The sequence below is a fragment of the Hemitrygon akajei genome, chromosome 4 (genome assembly GCF_048418815.1).
Source record: "Hemitrygon akajei chromosome 4, sHemAka1.3, whole genome shotgun sequence".
Lineage (NCBI taxonomy): Eukaryota > Metazoa > Chordata > Chondrichthyes > Myliobatiformes > Dasyatidae > Hemitrygon > Hemitrygon akajei.
Genome location: NC_133127.1, coordinates 87,602,451 through 87,626,250, shown reverse-complemented (window position 1 = coordinate 87,626,250; position 23,800 = coordinate 87,602,451). Strand labels below are relative to the sequence as shown.

Below are 23,800 nucleotides of genomic sequence, written 5' to 3'. Positions count from 1 at the left end.
CCTAGCAGCATATGATCCTGTACTTCATGGACCTACACACTTAAAATGTGGTGAGGTTTTCTGCTTCTATTAGTCTTCCAGTCAGTGACCTCAGAGCCTTTTCATTTCCAAGGTGAAAATCACTTTCCTGATCTCCGCTCTAATCTTTTTCATCAATTTCTTTAAATTCAGTTCCCTTGCTTAAAGCAACCTCCTCTCCAACAAGGAAAATAGGGTACGGTATTCCTATTTATTCCTTCTAGGCCAGTCATAATATGCACCTTCAGTAAGTTCCTCGGTCTTATCTGTTCCCCAAAAATAAAGCAACCCTAGCCTGTTCAGTATTTCCTAGTAATCTCTTCTAGACTCCACTTTTAACACAGACTGTTTCTCTGTACGCTTCTAACCATAACCTTAACAACCACGAACCCACCGGTACACTACCACTTTATACTGAAGTTTTGTTCCATATCTAACTTGCAATTTTGCCAAAACACCTTTGAACTGAAACAGTAACTCTGTTCCTTGCTCCACATGTGATTGGGATTATTTATTGAAAATAATGCTTGTTCCCATTGCTGGATTACTAATTTGAGGTGTATCCTCTTCAGAGGCAGATTCTGACCTGAAGTTATTCATGATATTGTAATCATAATTAATAATTAATTTCTGTCACCTCAACCCATTGTTAGTTCTGAAAGCAGGGTGTTCTGAGATGCATCTAGTCAATAGTGGGGGGGGAGGGAGATAAAATATCTCCATACTCAAACAACATTGTCTTCATTTCTTTGCTAGTTCATCAGCCATAATTGTATCACACTTTTATATCACATTTTCAATAATAAAACTCCAAAATTGTAAGGAGAAACCATTGCAAAATTAAAGAAGTTGAGACTGAGAAAAGCTTGTAGTATGTAGTTCAAGGGGAGTCTAGAAGAAAAACATGCAGTATTTTGGGAGAGATTTAGAATGGGAGGTAGATGTATGAAGAGACAATTGCAAAAAAAAGATGAAGGAAAGAATCAATAATTACCTAAACTTGGAAGGCCATTTGGGGAAGTGAGAAGGTTTTGGGGTTCAGTTGTGCACAAACTTGGATATGGGATTTGACCATTTAGCACGTGCTAGTGTCACTATTCAATTGTGGAAGGACTGGTCTGTAATGTTAGTTCCATTTGTGATGCTTTGATTCATATCTTTGGTGTTCTTCCTTTATAAAATTTTAAACTGGAACTGTATCCAATGCATTCCTGGGTGGGAATGGAGGTGCTGAAGAATTCTATTGTAGCACTTGTGATTTGTTTTCCCTTTCCTTTAGAGGACCATGGCTTTAATCGTAAATCTGCATAACTCCCTTATTCTGGATTATCTCATGAGAACTATCAGTTTATCAGTCCCTGCGTTTTATCTGTAGCTTTTTATTTTAAAAAGACCTGGTTATCTTTTCAACTTTCCAACCTCTAAGTAATGCAATATAGATGTAGGTAACCTAGAATCCCAATGTTGCACAAAGGTTCTGACACAATTCTAGGGTTTATGCCACATCCCATGCTAAAGTTAATTCATGTTTTCGCTCCAAAATTTAATAGGGCTTTCCACAGCTGGCATGTGAACCTGTAGATGAGTTGTGTGAGGCTGAGAAATGGAGTATTTTAAAGTTGGGTATCCATTTGCAGACAAGAGGCTTTTTGGGTAGCAAAATGCAACAGGGGTGATAAGATAGTGGCCATTGGCAGTATCAATTTCATGTTTAAGGGACATGAGGTATGGAGTGTTTACTGGTTTGAATCCAGAGGAAAAGAAACCTTTTTCTCTGCTTGGTTTGCAAGCAATGCTTAAAAAGGTCTCCTCTCTGCTGCAGGGTTCCCAAGGCTTTGTAAGCTGAGCAGCCTGTGGTTAAAAATAAGATGTTAAAATAGGGAGCAGTTGTGACAGAACAGTTCTCCTTAACTGACTGCTAATCCAATGACATGAGTTCAAATCCTACCATGGCTGCCGTGGAATTTAAACTTGTTTTACAATTTAGAATTTGAAGAAAGAAGTAATTAGTTATGTAATAATAACTTGATTATTATAAAATGAATTAATTTGGTTTCTAGTGTACTTCAGGGAATGAAGGAGGTGACATGTAGCAGGCTGCTTACAAAACTAATAAATATACCTCTTAATTGCTCTCACTGCAATCTGCAGCCTTTAAATTCCCTTTAAGCTATGTGTTTTTGAACTGTCTTAGTGAACTAGCGATTTCACAATCTCCTGAAGAACTCAGCATACTTAACTCTCAAGCCTACAAGTATGGCACCTTTAGTGGACAAAAGTACATTGGCGTGGCTAGATGAGAGAAGAATGGAAGACTCCAAGGTAGACTGAAATGCTAAGAAGTGGAAGTTCCTCTACCCAGTATCTTGTTAGCAAATATATAGTCGCTGGAAAACAAGACCGAGGATCTAAGAGCAGGATTGCTATATTGGAGGAAAATGAGGAATTGCTGCATTCTGTGTTTCACAGAGACCTGGCTCACTCCGGATACGTCAGTAAGACCCAAAGGCTTCTTGATACACAGATGGACTGAATTGCTGAAAAAGGAAACAAATGGGGATCTGTGTTTCAAGATAAATTGATTGACTTTCAGTTTATTGTCATTTAGAAACCACAAATGCAATGCAGTTAAAAAATGAGACAATGTTCCTCCAGAATGATATCACAAAAGCACACGACAAAACAGACTACACCAGAAAATCCACGTAACGTTTGGCAATCCCCAAATCCAGAATCTGGAGAGGCTGCTGCGTATTAATATCGCGCTACCATCCTAGTGCATCCCCCGGAATGGAGTTCCAAATCCACCAGACAAAACAAGACTACCCAGACACACCAAGTCAGGAGACCAACTCTACCACCCAACAAACCAAAAACTAAAGCTATAAGACCTACACAAAACCATATAGTTACATATAGTTAACATATAGTTGCAACAGTGCAGACAATACCATAATTGATTTTTAAAAAAACAGACCATGGGCACAGTAAAAATAGTCCAAAGATGTTAAAAGACTATAAGTTCGAAAGAAACCACCACACAGTTTCCACAAGTCCTCATGGTCCCGATAGACTCGTCTTCCCACGCAGACGTCAGAAGGGAATACCCCCGCTATGGACTTCCAAGGCGCCACGGGACACAGCCTCGCAGATGCAACACACAGTGAAAGCGCCCCAACTGCAGTGGACTCTGAGTCCGTCGAACCTCCAAGCTTCCGACCATCCCCTCCAGCACAGCCTCTCCGAGCACCATCCTCTGCTGAGCGCACTATGACACCCTGGCCACCGGCAACGCGATCCTGAGGACTGGGGGCCTGTTCTTCTCAGCAGAGACCTGGACCTCACAACAGCAGCAGCAACGAAGAAGGCCTTCCTGGAGATTACCCAGATGTTCCTCCATGCTCCCACGTCCGTTTTTCATCAGATTAGGATTGTGCACGGCACTCCGCTTAACAAATTACAGATATCAACTCCGGAGAGGCTGCTGCAGAGTCGCGCCGCCATCTTGGAGAATAACACTCTGTGATGCTTGGATGCAACGGACTTCCTTTTGTCATCCTGACCTGGAATAATTAAGTGCTAACCAGTCCACTTATCAAGAGAGTTCTCCTTCATGATCATCACCACAGTTTACATACCACCAAAAGCCAGTGTTAATCAGTTGAATGCTAACTTCACCAAATAAAACAACAGCCCACCCTGATGCATTTCATATTGTAGTCAGGGATTTCAGTCAGGCTTGTAACAACAGGGGTCCCAACACACTCAACCACTGCCGAACTAGATTAGGAATGCTTACCTTTCCATGCCTAGACCGCATTTTGGGAAGTCTAATCACTTGGCTGTTCTACCTGTGTACAGGCAGAGGCGAAAGAGCAATTCTGCATTGATAAGGACAACAGAGGTGGTCGTGGGAGGCAGAGGAATGGCTGCAGGATTGTTTTGACTCAGCATACTGGGCATGTGGAATTCAGAAGGATGAGAAGAAATCTTATAGAAACATATGAAATTATGAAAGGAATACATAAGGTAGTGGCAGGAAAGTTGTTTCCACTGATAAGTGAGACGAGAACTAGGGGACATAGCCTCAAGATCCGGGGGGAGAAGATTTAGGACGAAGATGAAGAGGAACTGCTTTTCCCAGAGAATGGTGATCCAATCAGCTGAGGCGTTCCAAAGCCAAACAACATATTACAAAGATCCGGAAGGAGAACGGAGACTTTACATCGGATCATTTAGAAATTAATGACGCATTTAAAAATTTTTATTCTCGGCTTTATTCCTCTGAATAAATCTCTGAATGACAATATCTCTGTGGATCAATTTTTACATAATCTGAATATTCCCTCACTTTCATCAGATTTCAAAGCCAAACTCAATGCACCTATATCACCAGAAGAAATATCTTTTGCAATTTCTGCACTGTCCTCAGGGAAATCTCCTGGACCTGATGGGTTCCCTGTGGAGTTTTATAAATCATTCTCTTCACTTCTTTCTCCTCAGTTACTTTCAGTATTATCTGACTCGTTTAATTACAGCAAATTGCCACCCTCTTTCAATGAGGCATCTATTATTCTTCTTTTAAAAAAAAGAGCGAAGACCCAACAGAGTGTTCCTCGTACAGGCCGATCTCTCTGCTCAATGTTGATGTAAAGATCTTAGCTAAAGTGTCGGCTCATAGATTAGAAACCGTTATTCCCTCCATTATCTCTGATGACCAAACAGGCTTTATTAAAAACCGTCTCCTTTTTTTTAACATTCGGCGTCTATTTAATATTTTATACTCAGCTCCAACTGGGACTTCTGAATGTGTTATCTCCCTTGATGCGGAGAAAGCATTTGATCGTATAGAGTGGAATTACCTTTTTGCAGTCTTAGAAAAATTTGACCTCGGCCAAAGTTTCATCTCTTGGATCCAATTGCTGTACCTGTGTCCTACTGCTTCTGTTTTAACTAATTTTCAGAAATCCCAAGTATTTAATCTCAAACGTGGCACCCGTCAGGGATGCCCCTTAAGTCCCTTTCTCTTTGATTTGGCTATAGAACCTCTAGCATTTCGAAATTGTCCTGAATTGACCGGGATTTGGAGAGGGGGTGTTGAGCATGAAGTTTCTCTCTATGCTGATGACTTATTACTCTTTCTCTCAAATCCGTCTACATCCTTACCTCTAATGTTTTCACTTCTTGACCAGTTTAGCCAGATCTCTGGCTATAAACTCAATTTACATAAGAGTGAACTTTTCCCAATTAATAAAGAAGCACAAGAACTAATATTTCGTGATCTCCCTTTTAAAGTAGTCCATAATCAATTTACTTATCTTGGAATTACAGTCACAAGGAAGTTTAAAGATCTCTTTCGTGAAGACTTTGTCAATCTTTCATATGCTATAAAACAGAGTCTGGTACAATGGTCACCTCTATCTATGTCTTTGGTAGGTCGTATTAATGTTGTTAAAATGTATGTTCTCCCCAAATTTTTATACTTATTTCAATCTATCCCAATTTTTATTCCTAAATCTTTTTTTGATTCCTTAGACTCTATTATTTTGTCATATCTGTGGCAGAATAAGCACTCTAGAATCAATAAAATCCACCTCCAAAAATCTAAAAAAGAGGGTGGCATGGCTTTACCTAACTTTCGCTTATATTACTGGGCAGCTAATATACGTTGTGCTGCCTTCTGGTCTTTCTTCCACGGTCAACCCGAGTGCCCTAACTTGGGTGGCAATGGAGTTGAGCTCCACTAAAGAATTATCTATATCTGCACTTCTTGGCTCTGCACTCCCTAGCAGTCTGCCCAGATCAATAGCTAATCCTCTGGTTAGACACACTTTGCGTATATGGGCTCAGTTCAGGAAAGGCTATGGTTTCCAGGGGTTTTCTGTTTCTAGCCCTGTCGCACATAATCACCTTTTTTTTACCTACTACGTACGATTCAGCATTCCATGTTTGGTACAGGAAGAGCATTAGACATTTTGAAGATCTCTTCATTGATAATCGCTTCGCTTCTTTTCAGCAGCTCTCTGTTAAGTTCAACCTGCCTAACGCTCACTTTTTCAGATATCTCCAAATCCGACACTTTATTGCTCCTTTAATTCCTAACTTTCCTGAAATGCCTGTGAAAAATGCTATGGACCTATTTCTTTCCATTAATCCACTAGGTAAAGGTTTAATATCAATTATCCGAGATAAACTAACAGCCTTACGACGGGCCCCTGTGGATAAAATTAAAATGGCCTGGGAGCGGGATTTAAATATCTCCTTATCCGAGGAGAGCTGGGACTCAGTTCTCAAATCGGTTAACTCAACCTCTCTTTGTGCTCGTCATTGCCTTTTACAGTTTAAGATTGTTCACAGAGCCCATATGTCTAAATCTAAACTATCTCGATTCTACCCTGGCATTAGTCCGCTCTGTGATAAATGCAAGAGGGGTGTGGCCTCTCTCATCCATATGTACTGGCTCTGTCCTAGCTTGGAGAAATTCTGGAAAGATGTCTTCACTACATTATCGGGTATTCTGAATCAGCACCTAGAACCAAACCCCTTAATTGCTCTGTTCGGTTTTTGGGGCGAGACAGATTTATGTCTGGGTCCGACCAAATGCCGAATATTATCCTTTGCCTCTCTCCTGGCTAGATGCTTGATCCTCCTTAGATGGAGAGATGTTACCCCGCCCACTCATGTGCAATGGCTTAACGACATTACGGCCTGCTTGGACCTCGAAAAAATTCATTATTCAGTTCTTAATTCGGATCTAAAGTTCCATAAGGTCTGGGGACCTTTTATCGAGTACTTTCATAATCTTCCTCTTGACTAGGATTTTTTTTTCTTTTTTTTCTTCTTTTCGGTCCCTTGCTTTCAGCTCCCTTTTTTTTTTCTGGTAGTAGGCATTATTATCCTCTGTTGCTAAGTGTATTCACAGTCTGGGAGTTTGACTGTCCTGACCTATACTCTTTATATTGTGTTGTGGTCGGTCTGGAGTTGTTTTTTTTCTTGTGTTGTGGGGCTTGGGGAGGACACTAAGCTTACTTGTCTTTAATTTAGGTGCTTTTTTTGTGAAATTCTCTTCCTTTGTAGCATATTGTTATTGTATGCTTCATTTTGCACTGTATTAATGCTCCTCATTGGGATTTGGGGTTTTTAATTTGTAAAATGTTTTGAAGAACTAATTTTAAAAAATTTAAAAAAAAAAGAAAAAAGAATGGTGACTCTGGAATTCTCTACCCAGTGAAGCAGTGGAAGCTACCTCAGTAACTATACTTAAGACAAGGTTGGAGAGATTTTTGCATAATAGGAGAATTAAGGGTTATGGGAAAAGGCAGGTAGATGGAGATGAGTCCATGGCCAGATCAGCCATGATCTTATTGAATGGCAGAGCAGGCTCGATGGGCCGGATGGCCTACACTTGCTCCTATTTCTTGTGTGTTCAAGGACTCATCAGAGGATCTGAATAAGTACAGCAGGGTTGGCACAGACTTTAAAAGAACAGTTGTAGATGAATATGTCCCCACAAAATCATTCAGTCTTGCCCAACCAGAAGCCCTGGATGAACTACAGAATCTGCAGTTTGCTGAGGGTCTGATCAGTGGTATTCAGGTCCGGAGACCGAGTAAGATACAAGTGATCTGGGCACAATGTGTGGAAAGCCATCTCATGTGTCAAGTGGCAATTCTGGATCGAACTTGAACACTGAAGAATGCTCGACAGCTGTGGCAGGGCCTGTATGCTATTACAAAGTGATACCAAGCTACGTATGTGACAGCAAGGCTGAGCTCTCAGATGAGCTTAATGCTTTCTGTGCTTGCTTTGACCATGAAAACATGGAGGAACCATCTCGGACTCCTAAGCCCCCAATGTCCCTGTGATTTCAGTCTCTGAGGCTGACATGAGGATGAACTTATGGGAAGTATCTGGCCCAGATATGGCACCTGGCAGAGTACTAAAGACCGGTGCTGATCAACTAGCTGGAATGTTTACAAATATCTTTAACATCTTGCTTCGACAATCTGAGGTACCCACCTGCTTGAAGCAGGCTTCAATTTTACCGGTGCCTAAGAAGAACGTGGTAACCTGCCTCAACGACTATCATCCAGTAGCACTTGTATCCACTGTGATGAAGTGCCTTGAGAGGTTGTGGTGATGAAACATCAACTCCTGCCTGAAAAGCGACTTGGATCGGCTCCAATTTTATACTGTCATAACAGATCTACAGCAGATGCCATTTCATTGGCTCTTCATTCAACCCTGGGACATCTGGATAGCAAAGATGCATACATCAGGATGCATTCAATACTGCCATCCCCTCAAAACTAAGCAATAAACTTAAAGAACTTGGGCTCAATATCTTCTTGTGCAATTGCATTCTCTATTTCCTCACTTTCAGATCCCAGTTAGTTTAGATTGGCAACAACATCTCCTCCACAATCACAGGTGCACTACAAGGCTGTGTGTTTAACATCCTTTTCTACTGTTTATACTTGTGACTGTGAGGTAATCACAGCTCCAATGCCATATTAAATTTGCCAGTGACACTACTGTGGTTGGCCAAATCAAAGGTATTGACAAAGCAGCATATATGAGGGAGGTTGAAAGTCTGGGCTAGTGGTGCCACAACGACAACATCTCACTCAACGTCAGCAAGACCAAGGAAATGATTATTGACTTCAGGAGGAGGAAATCAGCCAGTTCTCATCAGGGATCAGAGGTGGAAAGAGTCAGCAAATTCCTTGGTGTTATCATTTCAGAGGACACATGATAGGCTCAGCTGGTAAGTACAATTTTGAAGAAGGCATGTTGGCACCTCTACTGAGGAGTTTGAGGATTCGGCATGACAACTAAAACTTAGACAAACTTCTATAGATGTGTGGTGGAGAGTATATTGATTTGTTGCATCACAGCCTGGTATGGAAACATGAATGCCTTTGAATGGAAAATCCCACAAAAGGCAGTGGATACGGTCCAGTCCATCATCGAGCACATCTACACAGCACTGTGGCAGGAAGGCAGCATCCATCATCTAGGACCTCCACCACCCAGGCCATGCTTTCCTCTTGCTAGTACCTTCAAGTTTGAAGGTACAGGGGCCTCAGGACCCACACCATCAGGTACATGAACAGTTATTACCCCTCAACCATCAAGCTTTTAAACCAGAGGCGATAACTTCACTCAACTTTACTAGCTCCATCACTGAACTGGTCCCATAACCTATAGACTCACTTTCAAGGACTCTTCATCTCATGTTCTCAATTTATTGCTTTTTAAAAATATTTGCAGTTTGTTGTCTTTTGCACATTGGTTGGGTTCGGTCTTTCATTGATTCTATTGTTTCTTGTATTTGCTTTGTATGCCTGCAAGAAAATGAATCTCAGTTGTATCTGGTGACATATATGTACTTTGAAAATAAATTAACTTTGAACTTTGCTGATATCCTTGCCCATGTATAATTCTGGAGATCATAATGTGGTTGACTTAGAATTGCCCCTGAAATGGCTCAGCATGTTGTCCAATACCAGTGTTTTGAAGCAAGTTTATGTTTCCAAACGCTGAACTCTATCTGCCAGAATTTTGCCCATTTGCTAATTAATATGCATGTGCAATTTTTCTAACTTTCCCTTTCCATCCTCAATACTCTATAACTCCTTATTTAGCAACTTCAAGCTTACATTTAATCCATCATTCCTTCATCTAAAACTTTGTGTATTATGAATTTAAGCCTGCAGAACCTGTCATATTCTGTCACTACAATATCAAATGCCTTTGCATATCCACAACCATCTTAAACACTCCTGTTTGACATTGACCTATAGTTATTCTTTCTAATAATTTCATGCTTATTCAGATCCTCAGTTTCTGTTTCAGATGGTAAATTCCAGTAATCCTCCTAAGGCTGATGGCCTAACGCTGCTGTAATTAGGAGCCACAGTGTTCCCTGGGGAAAAGAGGAAAATTAAGCCAAACTGTGGAGAGCAGTGGGGTTGGGGAACCTCTGGAAAGTTTCCTAATTTTCCAAAATGATCAAGTAAAGTTTGCGTAACCATAGTAATGGGAAATCTATTTCCTTATCCTCTGTAGATGATTGCTAGACTGATATGTGCAGAGAGTTAAGGTCAGTCCACAAGAGTTTAGAAGAATGAGCAGGGATATCATACAAGCCTATAATCCAATCTATGATATAGTACAGAATACATATATATAATAAAACACATATACTGTGCGTGCGCGCGCGCGTGTGTGTGTATATCCTCAAGTTCCTCTTTAAATCTCACCTTAAACCCTATGCCTTCTAGTCCTTAATTTCCCAACTGTGTGGGTGTGGGGGGGCCACGGGGGGAGGAAACAATACATTCACCTTATCTATGTCCCTCAGTTTTATACTTTATAAGATCAATATTCCAGTCTCCTATGCTCAAGAGAATGAAACTTTTCCAACTTTTCCTTATAATTCAAGTTTTGGCAGCTTCCTTGTAAATCTTTTCAGTACTCTTTCCAGTTTAATGACATCTTTCCGACAGTAGGGCAACCAAAGCTTGACACCATAACCCAAGTGCGGACTCATTAGCGTCCTGTAGAACTGCACCATGACCTCCCAAACTTTGTCAGTGGCCTGATCTGTGAGGGTCAGAATGCCAAAAGCCACCTTCACTACCCTGTCTATCTATAATTCCACTTCCAGTGAACCATGTATTTGTACTCCAAGATCTTTCTGTCTATAATACTCCCCAGGGCCCTGGCTTTCACTGTAAAAGTCTCACCTAGATTTAGTTTCCAAAATGCAACACTTTTTATGTTTATTCAAATTAAACTCCAATTGCCATTCCCTTTCATTTAGCTTATTGAGATCCCCCTGTAATTTCTGATGACCTCCTTCATTATCCAGTATACCACATATTCTAGTGTCACCTGCAAACTTTCTGCCCATGCCTTGTATGTTCCTATCCGAATCATTGATTATAGATGATAAAGACCAATGGGCCCAGCACCGATTTCTGAGGCAGCCATTAGTCATGGGCCTCAAGTGTGAGAAACAGCCTTCTACCATTAAGCAAGTTATGCATCTAGTTAGCCAGCTCTCTGGATTTCATGTGACCTAATCTTCCATGGCAGTCTACCATATAGAAATTTATCAAAGACCTGACTGAAGTTCATATAAACCATGTCTATGACCCCGCCCTCATCCCTTTCCTTGGTCACATTATCAAACAAAGCTCAAATCAGGTTCATAAGACCTGATCTCCCATGCACAAACTCGTGCTGACTACCCCATTCAGCCTCTGTTCTTCCAGATGTATGAATATCTTGTACCTCAGAATCCTCTCCAATAGCTGATGTACCACAGGTGTTAGACTCATTGGCCTACAGATGCCAGGTGTTTCTTTGCTGTACTCCTTTCTGCTGCCATTACACCCGTGACTAACAACGATGCAAATATCTCAGCCAGGGATCCTGTAATTTCTCTTGTACCTCTCACAGTGTTCTTGGTTATGCCTGGTCAGGCCCTGGAGACTTATGGCGACCCACTTTCTGCGCAGGCGAACCGGCTCACAAATAGCCAGCCCGCGGGGAGAGACTTCGGTAATGCACCCCTGACGTCATTTCCGCCCGGAGAGGGCGGGCGCTAGGGATTAAGTGCCAGCGCCACGAAGTTTGAATAGCGTGTCGTTATTTCAGCGCTGTGTGTAGCACATCGCTACATTGGTGACCCCGACGGTCTGAATGAGATTTGGACCAAAGATGACCGACTCTTCATCTGTTCACGCAGTTTTGCTAAAACTGCCAACTTTATGGACGCTGCGACGATGCGTGTGGTTTAGCCAAGCAGAAACCCAGTTCCAGATTCGGCAGATATCTTCTGATTCCACGCGTTATTATCACGTGGTGAGCGCCCTTGACCAGGAGACGGCTGCCCAGGTTGCGGATTTCATACAGTCACCCCCGGAAGAAGGCAAATATGAAGCATTCAAAGCGCTGCTCATTGGGACCTTTGGCCTCTCACGGCGTGAGCGGGGTGCCCGCCTGCTTCACCTGGACGGTTTGGGAGACAGACTGCCGTCAACATTGATGAACGAGATGCTGGCCCTGGCTGACGGACAGAAGCCCTGTCTCGTGTTCGAGCAAGCATTCCTAGAGCAACTGCCCGAGGATATAAATCTGCTGCTGGCCGACGCAGATTTCAGCGACCCCCGGAAGGTGGCGGCCCGGGCAGACGTGCTGTGGAAAGCCAAGAGGGAGAGCGTGGCGTCCGTTGGTCAGATTACCAGGCCACGCGCCCAACAGCAGACCAGACCAGGCCTGGCAAGGGGGCGCACACAACACAGAGGCAGGAGTGAGGTGGCCAGTGAACAGTGGTGTTTCTACCACCAGTGGTGGGGCACAAAAGCCCGCTGTCGTCGCCCGCCCTGCAAGGGCCAGGGCCGGCTGCCGCTAATAACTATGGCGGCTGGCCACCAGGACAGCCTCTTGTACGTCTGGGACAAATAGTCGGGACGCCGCTTCTTGGTTGACACCGGAGCGGAAATCAGCGTCTTGCCCCCGATGGGGTATGACACCCGCAACAGGAAGCCAGGACCCACCCTGAGGGCTGCAAACTGCAGCACGATACAGACCTACGGCACCTGCACAGTGCAGCTGCAGTTCGGCGCCAGCCGGTTCACGTGGGACTTCACACTGGCCGCCGTGGCCCAACAACTCCTGGGGGTGGACTTCTTGCGAGCTCACAGCCTGCTGGTCGACTTGCAAGGGAAAAGACTGATACATGCTGAGACTTTCCAGATGTTCTCCCTGGGTGAAGCCAAGTTGCCGGCCCCACACCTGGAGTCCATCACGCTGTCGGACAACGAATTCACCAGAATCCTGGCGGACTTTCCATCGATTCTGGCACCTCAGTTCACGGCAGCCATGCCCAGACACTGGGTTCAGCATCACATCCCGACCAAGGGACCACCCCTCCATGCCCGCACACGAAGGCTCCCCCTGGAAAAGCTCCGCCTGGCGAAGGAGGAGTTCAAGGATGGAGGAATTCGGGATCGTAAGGAGGTCCGACAGCCCATGGGCCTCCCCCCTGCACATGGTGCCCAAAGCAGCTGGGGGTTGGAGACCATGCGGTGACTACCGCAGACTGAATGAGGTTACAACTCCAGACCGCTACCCCGTGCCGCACATACAGGACTTTGCAGCAAACCTGCATGGGGCAACAATATTTTCCAAAGTAGTCCTCATCCAGGGATACCATCAAATCGCAGTGTACCCTGAAGACATCCCCAAAACAGCACTTATCACCCCGTTCGGCCTGTTCAAGTTCCTCTGAATGCCATTCGGCCTGAAGAATACCGCACAGATGTTCCAGCGGCCAATGGATGCGGTGGGACGCGACCTGGACTTTGCGTTCATCTATCTGGACGACATCCTTATAGCCAGCAGTAGTCGCCAGGAGCATCTGCCCCACCTCCGCCAGCTCTACTCCCACCTGAGTGATTTTGGCCTCACGATCAACCCGGCCAAATGCCAGTTCGGTCTCGATACCATCGACTTCCTGGGCCACAGAATTACCAAAGAAGGGGCAACACCTCTGCCCGCCAAGGTAGACGCGATCCGCCACTTTGCCCGGCCCAACACGGTCAAAGGCCTGCAGGAGTTCGTTGATATGGTGAACCTCTACCACCGTTTCCTTCCCTCAGCAGCCTGTATCATGTGCCCTTTGTACACCCTGATGTCGGGTAAAGGCAAGGACATTACTTGGGACGAGGAGGCCGCGGCCGCTTTCGTTAAAGCCAAGGAAGCCTTGACAGATGCCGCGATGCTGGTGCACCCCAGAACGGATGTTCTGACCGCACTCACAGTGGACGCATCCGACACAGCAGTCGGTGGGGTGCTGGAGCAGCTCATCGAGGGGCGCTGGCAACCCTTGGCGTTCTTCAGCAAGCACCTACGACCACCCGAACTCAAGTACAGTGCTTTTGACCGGGAGCTGTTGGCACTGAACCTGGCAATCTGGCATTTCAGGTACTTCTTAGAAGGCAGGCCATTCACCATGTTCATGGACCACAAACCATTGACCTTCGCGTTCACGAAGGTGTCCGATCCCTGATCGGCTCGCCAGCAGCGGCATCTGACCTACATCTTCGAGTACATGACGGACATCCAGCATGTCTCGAGGAAGGACAACGTCGTGGCAGACGCGGCTGTCCCTGGGGGTGGACTATGCAGCACTGGCGGAGGCGCAGCAGGCAGACGACGAGATGCCCAGCTACAGGACCGCAGTCTCGAGTTTGCAGCTGCAGGACTTTCTCATAGGTCCAGGTGAGAGGACCCTCCTGTGCGACATGGCTACCGGCCAACCTCGCCCCATCGTCCCGGCAGCCTGGAGGCGGCGAGTTTTCGACTCCATACACGGTTTGGCGCACCCATCTATCAGGACAACCATCCGGCTGGTCTCCAGCAAGTTTGCGTGGCACGGACTTTGCGAGCAGGTCAGTGAATGGGCCAGAAGATGTGCGCGATGCCAAACAGCCAAGGTGCAGCGGCACACCAAAGCCCCGCCACAGCAGTTCGAACCCACCCACCAGAGGTTCGACCACATTCATGTGGATATCGTGGGCCCCCTACCAGTGTCCCGAGGAGCGCGGTACCTCCTAACTATGGTAGACCGGTTCACGAGGTGGCCAGAGGCGGTCCCGCTCACCGACGCATCTGCCGATTCCTGCGCCCAAGCACTGATTGCAACCTGGGTAGCACGTTTCGGGGTACCAGCCCACATTACCTCCGACAGAGGTGCCCTGTTCACCTTCAGCCTGTGGTCGGCTGTGGTCAGCCTGTTGGGAACGCAGCTACACCACACTACTGCCTAACACCCACAGTTGAACGGACTAGTGGAACGCTTCCACCGTCACTTGAAGTCGGCTCTCATGGCCCGCCTGAGAGATCCTAACTGGGTGGACGAGCTTCCCTGGGTCCTGCTTGGAATTCGCACAGCGCCCAAAGAGGATCTGCACGCCTCGTCAGCCAAGTTGGTTTACAGCGCACCCCTGGCCGTCCCGGGAGAGTTCATCCCAGCCCCAAGGGGGCAAGAGGAAGAACCTGCAGCAGTCCTGGACAGACTAAGCGAAAGGCTCGGCAACCTGGCCCCCGTACCGACTTCACAGCACGGACGGACCCCAAACCATGCACCCAAAGCCCTGCAGAACTGTAAGTTTGTGTTTGTACGAAGGGGCGGACACCGGGCACCGTTACAGTGGCCGTACGAGGGGCCGTTCAAGGTGATCAACAACAACGAGTCCACGTACATTCTGGACATTGGGGGGAAAGAGGAGGTTTTCACGGTGGACAGACTCAAACCAGCACATGTGGACTTGGCGCAGCCGGTCGAGGTTCAGGCACCGCGGCGCAGAGGCAGACCTCCCAAACAGAGGCTGATCCAGACTGTGGACATGGGGGGGGGGGTTATCGCCAGTTCTGGGGGGGGGGGGGGAAGGTTATGTTGCGACCCACTTTCTGTGCAGGCGAACCGGCTCACAAATAGCCAGCGCGTGGGGGGAGACTTTGTTAATGCACCTCTGACGTCATTTCTGCCCGGACAGGGCGAGCGCTAGGTATTAAATGTCAGCGCTGCGAAGTTTGAATAAACTAGTCTTGAGACGACTTACCGACTGCGTGATGTTATTTCAGCGCTGTGTGTAGCACATCGCTACAGACTTGTCTTTTAAGCAATCGAACACCACCTTTAATGCGGATCACCCCCAAAGCCTTCCCATTTACTTTTCTAGTTCATCTGCTTTACCGGTGATACCTCCTGCATTGAAGTAAATACTATTTACTTCAATAGGCTTTCCTTGCTCCCTGCCAGTTTCCTGCCTATCATGGCTATTCAGTTTGCTTTCACTGACTTCTGCATCACTTTCCAGCCTCTTATTTTCCTGGTGCTGGAATCCCATATCCCTGTCAATCTGGTTTAAATCCATCCAGAAAGCACTAGCAGCTCAACCTGCCAGGATATTGGTCTCCCTCTAGTTCAAGTGTAGTCTTTCCCTCTTATACAGGTCATCTCTGCCCCGGAAGAGATCCCAATGTTACAAAAATCTGAATCACTGCCCCCTACACCTTTTTGTTTTTTTCAATCACAGATTCAAGTTGCCACGACTGGATTCAGCCAAGTCTCACAATATCTCTGATTTTTAGCATGTCTACTGTCTCAAATATCTTCTCCACTATTACTTAGAAAGCACTATATTCTGGGTAAATGCAGATGTAAAGTGTTAATTTGCTATCTTAACATTAACTTTGGTATTCGTGTGTGGGTTCCCATTCTGTCTTTGACAAACAGCATTCTTTCATGTACAACTCTTTTACTACAGATATGTCAAAAAGACTTTTGAACTCCCCATTTAATCTGACAACTGATCTTTCTTTCATATCCTCTTTGCATTGATTATCCTTAATTTTCACCTCACCTTATTCTTTCATGTTCAGCCTGGTTCTTGCAGCTATTTGCATTCTGATTCTAGTCAAATGCAACCTTTTAACTTCCAAAGTTACAACATTTCTTTCAACATCCGGAGAGCTCTGGATTTGTTTTTTCCATTTTGCTTTTCATGGCAATACATTAGAATCAGGTTTATTATCACCAGCATGTGACATGAAATTTGTTAATTTAGCAGCAGCAGTTCAATGCAATACGTAATCTAGCAGAGAGAAGGAAAAAAATAGTAAATAACAGAAACATAATAAACAAGTAAATCAATTATGTACATTGAATAGATTTTTTTTAAATGTGCAAAAACAGAAATACTGTATATTTAAAAAGAAAAAGTGAGGTAATGTTCAAAGCTTCATTTAGGAAGTGTATGGCAGAGGGGAAGATGCTGTTGCTGAATGCATGCCTTCAGGCTTCTGTATCTCCTACCTGACAGTGACAGTAAGAAAAGGGCTTGCCCTGGGTGCTGGAGGTCCTTAATAACAGACGCTGCCTTTCTGAGACACCACTCCCTAAAGATGTCCAGGGTACTTTGTAGGCTAGTGCCCAAGATGAAGCTAACTAGATTTACAACCTTCTGCAGCTTCTTTCGGTCCTGTGCAGTAGCCCCTCCATACGAGACAGTGATGCAGCCTGTCAGAATGCTCTCCATGGTACAACTATAGAAGTTTTTGAATGTATTTGTTGACATGCCAAATCTCTTCAAACTGCTGATTAAGTATATCTCAACTATACCTAAGCCATCTCTTCCTTAAAGGCAGCTTTTCTTGTGGAATTATTCTGTTTTACCTGCAGCAGATCCAGTTCCATCCCATTGAGATTGACCACCTTTTGTTTTGGATTGCTCCTTATCCTTTCTTCAGCTAACTGAAATTTTGTGATGTTAAGATCACTGTTTTCTTAAGCCTACTATACCAACATTTTTGTACAGTTGAAGTAGAGACAGCACTCTTGTGAGCTCTGCCATCTGTGGTTGAGGGAAACCTGCAGTAAAGGAAAAGGGAAGCCATCTTAAAGGTACTAGTGTGGAATAGCTCGCCATCAAACAAGTTGGGATAATGGAGTCCTTCCAAGAAGCAAGGTGGGAGGTGATGTCGTTAAAATGGCTGTAGCATTCTGCATAAAAGCCTAATCTGTTATGTTTTGTAACTCCAAAATATGAAAACTATTTGAAGGGAAAATAAGAGAACCTGAAATGTGAGTCTAACTTTGTCATTTACTTTAAGCAAGACACGCACCTATCACATGGCATCATGAGGTATGCAATTTACATATTTTTACATTTGCTCAAATATTCATCATCATCATACATGTTGTATGATTTGTGAGGTCATAATCTTTGACCATGATTGTTCTTGGCAACTTTTTCTGCAGTAGTGGTTTCCCATTGCCACCTTCTGGGCAGTGCCTTTACAAGACAGTTGACCTCAGCCATTATTATTACTCATCAGAATTGTCTGCTTGGCATCGGTGGTGTCATAACCAAGACTTGTGATGTGCACCATCTGCTCGTACGACCACCCACCACCTACTCCCATAGCTTCACGTGACCCTGATTGAAGGAGCCGGGGTGGTGGTGGTGTGCTAAGCAGGTACTACACCTTGCCCAAGGGTGACCTGCAGACTAGCGGAGGGAAGGAGAGCCTCCTTTGGTAGAGACGCATCTCCACCCCGCCACCCAAGCTTAAATATTACTGAAATATTAAATCCAATCGGAACTGACTGGGCTCTGCAAGAGGGAAAGTTAAGGATCCATTTGCACAAGGAGGTATCAAGGCCTAGGTCTGGAAGTTTATTGAATAGTTTTCATGGAATGGATAGTATTGAAAGCCAAGCTGTAGTCAACAAATAACATCCTGATGTATGCCTCTTCACTATCCACATGTTCCAGGATTGAGTGTAGAGCCAATGAAATGGTATCTGCTGTTGACGTGTTGGGACAGTAGGCAAATTGGACCCAAGTTGCTTTTCAGGCAGGAGTTGAATTGCCAACCTCTCAAATTACTTCGCAGTGGATGTAAGTGCTGCTGAATGATGGTCATTGAGGCAAGTTACCACATTCTTCATGGACGTTGGTATAATTGAAGCAGGTGGGTACCTCACTGATAAAGCAAGAGGCTAAGGGTATTGGTGAACTCACCAGCGAGTTGATCAGCACAGGTCTTTAGTTCTCAGCCAGATACCCCCATCTGGACCAGATGTTTTCATGAGATCACTCAGCTAAAGGATGTTCTCACGTCCACCTCAGAGACTAAAATCATAGCATCATCGGGAACTGTGGGAGTTCATGAAGGTGAAAGACAGCATAAAAAACACTGAGCTCATCTGGGCACAAAACCTTGTCACCGATGTTGTTTGGTTTCACTTGTAGGGGGTGATAGCTTTCAAGTCCTGCTACAGCTGTTGGACATCTTTCAGTGACTAAAGTTTGGTCTGGAATTGCCACTTCACATGTCAGATGGCTTTCTAGAGATCATACTGGATTTCTTTTATTTAACTTGGTCACCAGACCTGATCTGGCCCTCAGCAGATTGTGGATCTCCTGGTTCATCCAGGGCTTCTTGTTAGGGAAGACTGAATGATTTTATGGGGACATAATGGTCTACAAATGTTATTATAAAGTACATGACAGCCGTGTTGCATTCATTCAAATCCTCCGAGTCCCTGAACATGTCCCTGACTTGAAGCAATCCTGTAGCCATACCTCAGTCTCCTGTGACCACCTCTTCGTTGTCCCTATCTCTGGAGCCTTGTTCTTTAGCCTCTGCCTGTACGTAGGTAGGAGGAGGACAGCCAAGTGATAGAATTTACCGAAATGGGGTCTAGGCATGGAAAGGTAGGTATTTCTAATCGTAGCGTAACAGTGGTCAAGTGAGCTCGGACCCCAAATGCTGCAAGTGACGTGTTGATGATAGTTAGACAGATTTCTTCAAACCTGATTGAAGTCCCCAACAATGATTTGAAAGATGTCAGGTTAGACTGTTCCTTGTTTGCTAATCGCAGCACTCAATACATCAAATGCTTAATCCCTTTATTTCCCCCTCTTTCAACCCCACCCATTTGAATGGTCCTTTTTTTCTCTTGAACAACTTGCCTATTTTCCCAGTACTCCACCCTTTTATCTTAAAATGGAGAAAGAACCTCAAACCTGGATGAAGGTAGGAGCTATCACAGAAGTTCCATCTGCTCTCCATCCTTGCAGCTCTCTGCAACTTAAAGAGTTTGCTTTCCTACTTTTCCAATGGCTGTTCACCTGCAATTTTTAAAAGTTTTTAATTTCCTTGGATGGTTTTTAATTTGGATTTCCAGAAACTACACTTTTGTTTTGCTCACATTCTGATACTGATCTCTGATTTCTGTAGCATTTGCTGTTCTTGCAGAACCATGGGGATTAATTACCACTTTCTGTGAGAAAGAAAACCATGTCTTAATCTTGAATCTCCCAACAAATATAAATATAAATAAGTATGTGTGTATGTATATTATATAGAATTTCTATTTTGTGCATGATTGTGGAAAAATCTGCTAAAGGCTGTTCTGAAATAGGCAGTGTCCGTTGGACAGTCTGTATTCAATAACCTAATGATCCAAACAGATTTGTTTGAGGCACTTTTGTTACATTGTGAATATTACATCTACTTACTCCCTCTCCACTCCTCACCACCTTGGCTTTTCTCTTAAAAAAAACACACAAACACAAAGACATACAGGTTTGTAGCTCTAAAATAATCAGGAAGAAGGTACAGGAGCCTCTCGATTGTCACTACCAGGTTCAGGAACAGTTATTACCCCTCAACCATCAGGCACATGAACCAGAGGGGGATAACTTCATTCTCCCTATCACTGAACTGGACTCACTTTCAAGATTTCTTCATCTCATGTTCTCAATATTTATTGTTTGTTTATTTATTTATATCTCTCTTTTTGTATTTGCACACAGTTTGTCTTTTTTTGTACAATGGTTGTATACCCAAGTTGTTGTGGTCTTTCATTGATCTTATGGTTATTATATCATGGATTTGAGGATGCCTGCAAGAAAATGAATCTCAGGGTTGTATATGGTGAAACATACGTACTTTGATAATAAATTTACTTTGTAATGTTTTCATAATTATCAATAATTTGAAATCTGCAGAGTTTAACAAAGTCACAGCACTAGTAAAAAGACATTAGGGAATTATATTGGAACATTCCTTTTCAGATATTACCAGAGACTGTTTTCTCTATTGAGCTCGTTGGTCTTTTAGTGCACATTATCCCCATTCCAGGCCACTGAAAGACGTGCTGAATTCTGCAGGCGATGCAACCTGAGAATACTGTAAATAATGAAGAGGTTAGGAGCAGCCTGAAGTGGCGAAGGACACATTTGGTGAAATGGGCAGACATAATGTCTTTTTGAATGGATACAATGGAAAGAGTAGATTTTTAGGGGTTGCAAGATCACCAAGACTTGTGTTTCAAGTCTTGACAGGTGCAGACTAAAATTTAAGTATGCACAAATTTCTACTTTAAAAGTACAGAAATAGCATATAAAAACAGGAATTTGACCTTGATAGCTTTATAGCACTGATTAGATTTCATCTGAAATATTGCAGCTAGTTCTGGACACAGTAAATTAGGATGCATGTCTGAAGTAGGATCCTTGTGAATATAGTAAATTAAGGATTGCATATTAACTGCACAACATGCATTCTGGAAACTGATCTTTGTGTCTTAGAAAACTTCGGATGATTTGTCCAAATTGCAAGGAAAATGTTGCCATACGAGCAGCAGCAGCAATTGCACCCAAAATTCCTCATCTTCCCTTGCGTCAAACACAAAGGAGCACATGCCTAGATATCAGGTAAGTTGATAAAATTACAAATCAATTTTACTACAGTAGACAGATTAAATATTAAAATAATGATTTATCAAATGGAAAAATAATTGTCATGGCATTTTGTGCTGAAGCAGTTATAGCCTGTTTGAGTACTTTAATCTGTATTTTAAATGTCCATGCAAATGGAAGAAAAGGCACAATTTACAGCCGTGTATTTCTGTGGTTCTGAGTAGCTCATTGACTTTTTAATTGCAGCTAATACTCTATTGTCTCTATGGGCCATAATGCTTTTGTTCTTGTGTTTAACTTAGTTTCAATTATTGTTCATCTAAAATACTTCACTTCCAATAATCAAATCATGTCTGTGGCCATTTTACCACTCGTTAAGTAAAAACCTCACTTGTTATATCAATTTGTCAAAAATAAGGGATGAATGACTAAATATTTGAGTTGTCAAACATGTCAAGGCACTCTTCAGACAGTGTGCTGATTTAGTACCAGAATTATGGATGGATTGACATGATGTGTTTGAACTAGGGTTTGCTGCTCCCTCTACACACTTTTCCCTAATGGGCCTTAAGTATAAAAAGCTATATAATTGCCTTCATCAGAAATTAAATTGAAATATGCAAATAAACTGTGCCTGTAAAAAGTATTCACATTCCCCCCCACCGGAAGTTTTCATGTTTTATTGCTTTACAACATTGAATCACTGTGGATTTAATTTGGGTTTTTTCGACACTGATCAACAGAAAAATACCCTTTTATGTCAAAGTGAAAACAGATGTCTACAAAGTGATCTAAATTAATCACAAATATAAAACACAAAAATAATTGATTGCATAAGTATTCACTTCCTTCAAGTCAGTATTTGGTAGATGCACCTTTGGGAGCAATTACAGCCTTGAGTCAGTGTGGATTGGTCTCTATCAGCTTTGCACATCTGGACACTGCAATTTTTCCCCATTCTTCTTTACATAACTGCTCAAGCTCTGTCAGATTGCTTGGGAATTGTGAGTGAACAGCCCTTTTCAAGTGCAGCCAATCATTCTCAATTGGATTCAGGTCAGGACTCGGTGACTTGGCCACTCCATGTCATAACTTTGTTGTTTTTAAGCCACTATTGTTTTAGCTTTGGCTTTATACTTGGGGTCACCATTTTGCTGGAAAACAAATCTTCTCCTAAGTCGCAGTTCTCTTGCAGACTGCATCAGGTTTTCCTCCAGGATTTTCCTGTATTTTGCTGCATTCATTTTACCCTCTGCTTTCAGAACCCTTCCAGGGCCTGTTGCAGTGAAGCATCCCCACAGCACCACCATGCTGTAGCATTTAGTTTGATGGCCATAAAGCTAAATTTTGCTTTCATCAGAGCATAAACCTTCCAGCTGACTTCAGAGTCTCCTACATGCTTTCTGGCAAACTCTAACTGAGATTCCATGTGAGTTTTTTTCAACAGTGGCTTTCTCTTTGTCACTCTTCCATGAAGCTGTAACTGGTGAAGTACCCGGGCAACAGTTGTTGTATGTGCAGTCTTTCCCATCTCAGCCACTGAAGCTTGTAACTCCAGAGTTGTCATAGGTCTCTTGGTGGCCTCCCTCACTAGTCCCCTTCTTGCATGGTAACTCAGTTTTTGAGGATGGCCTGCTGTAGTCAGATTTACAGCTGTGCCATATTTTTTCTATGTCTTGACGATTGACTTAACTGTACTCCAAGGGATATTCAGTGATTTGGTGTATCATATTAAAGGGGGTGAATACTCATGCAATCAATTATTTTATGTTTTATCACTTTGTGGAGATCTATTTTCACTTTGACATGAAAGAGTCTTTTTCTGTTGATCAGTGTCAAAAAAGCCAAATTCAATCCACTGTGATTCAATGTTGTAAAACAATAAAACTTGAAAACTTCCAAGGGGGTGAATATCACTGACTTGATATTTCACTACATCCTCAAATGTCCCATTCTCTTCATTTTGAAAGACCACTCTTAAATTAAAATGCACTAAAAAAAATTGATTTCTATTTCCCATAAATATTCCATTTTTTATGCTTTAAAATAGATCTTCAGAGATGGCTTTTGTGATTATTAGTTTAAATTTTGTAAAGTTCAAGCCTAAAATAATTAATACACTTTGATCGTGGTTGTAGAGCCCAATTCTCTGAGGGTAATTGCCCTTTTATTTTGTGTTGTAATAATATTCAAACCATCATTACAACTGTAGTTCTGGTTTCTCACTCCTGGATTATAGCTGAAAAAGAAACATATGATTCTGCTGCATTTTTATCCTGTATGAATATCATCAACATGAGCTTTTGTACACAGTATTCCCGACCTGCTTCTGATGTCAATATGCTTGGAGAAATGATGTTTGGCTCTGTTGCAATGAGTTACAAAGGTTCTACGTTGAAAATACATCACATTCGGTAAGCGATGCATCGGAAAGTTCTTCGAGTCTTGGCTGCCCACACTTGCAGCAACAGATTCTCAAATTAATTTAG

The 23,800-nt window shown here is 43.4% G+C and overlaps 1 protein-coding gene across 2 annotated transcripts in view; it reads left to right on the top strand.

Annotated features, from left to right (window-relative positions):
• The window catches only part of LOC140726510 (folliculin-interacting protein 2-like), a 99,083-nt gene that overhangs the window by 31,762 nt on the left and 43,521 nt on the right, over positions 1 to 23,800 (top strand). For both annotated transcript variants that reach the window (XM_073043003.1, XM_073043002.1), the window contains exons 3-4: positions 21,201 to 21,326; positions 23,625 to 23,725. In XM_073043003.1, coding sequence (XP_072899104.1) covers positions 21,201 to 21,326; positions 23,625 to 23,725 — 227 coding nt within the window. The remainder of the gene's footprint in view (positions 1 to 21,200; positions 21,327 to 23,624; positions 23,726 to 23,800) is intronic.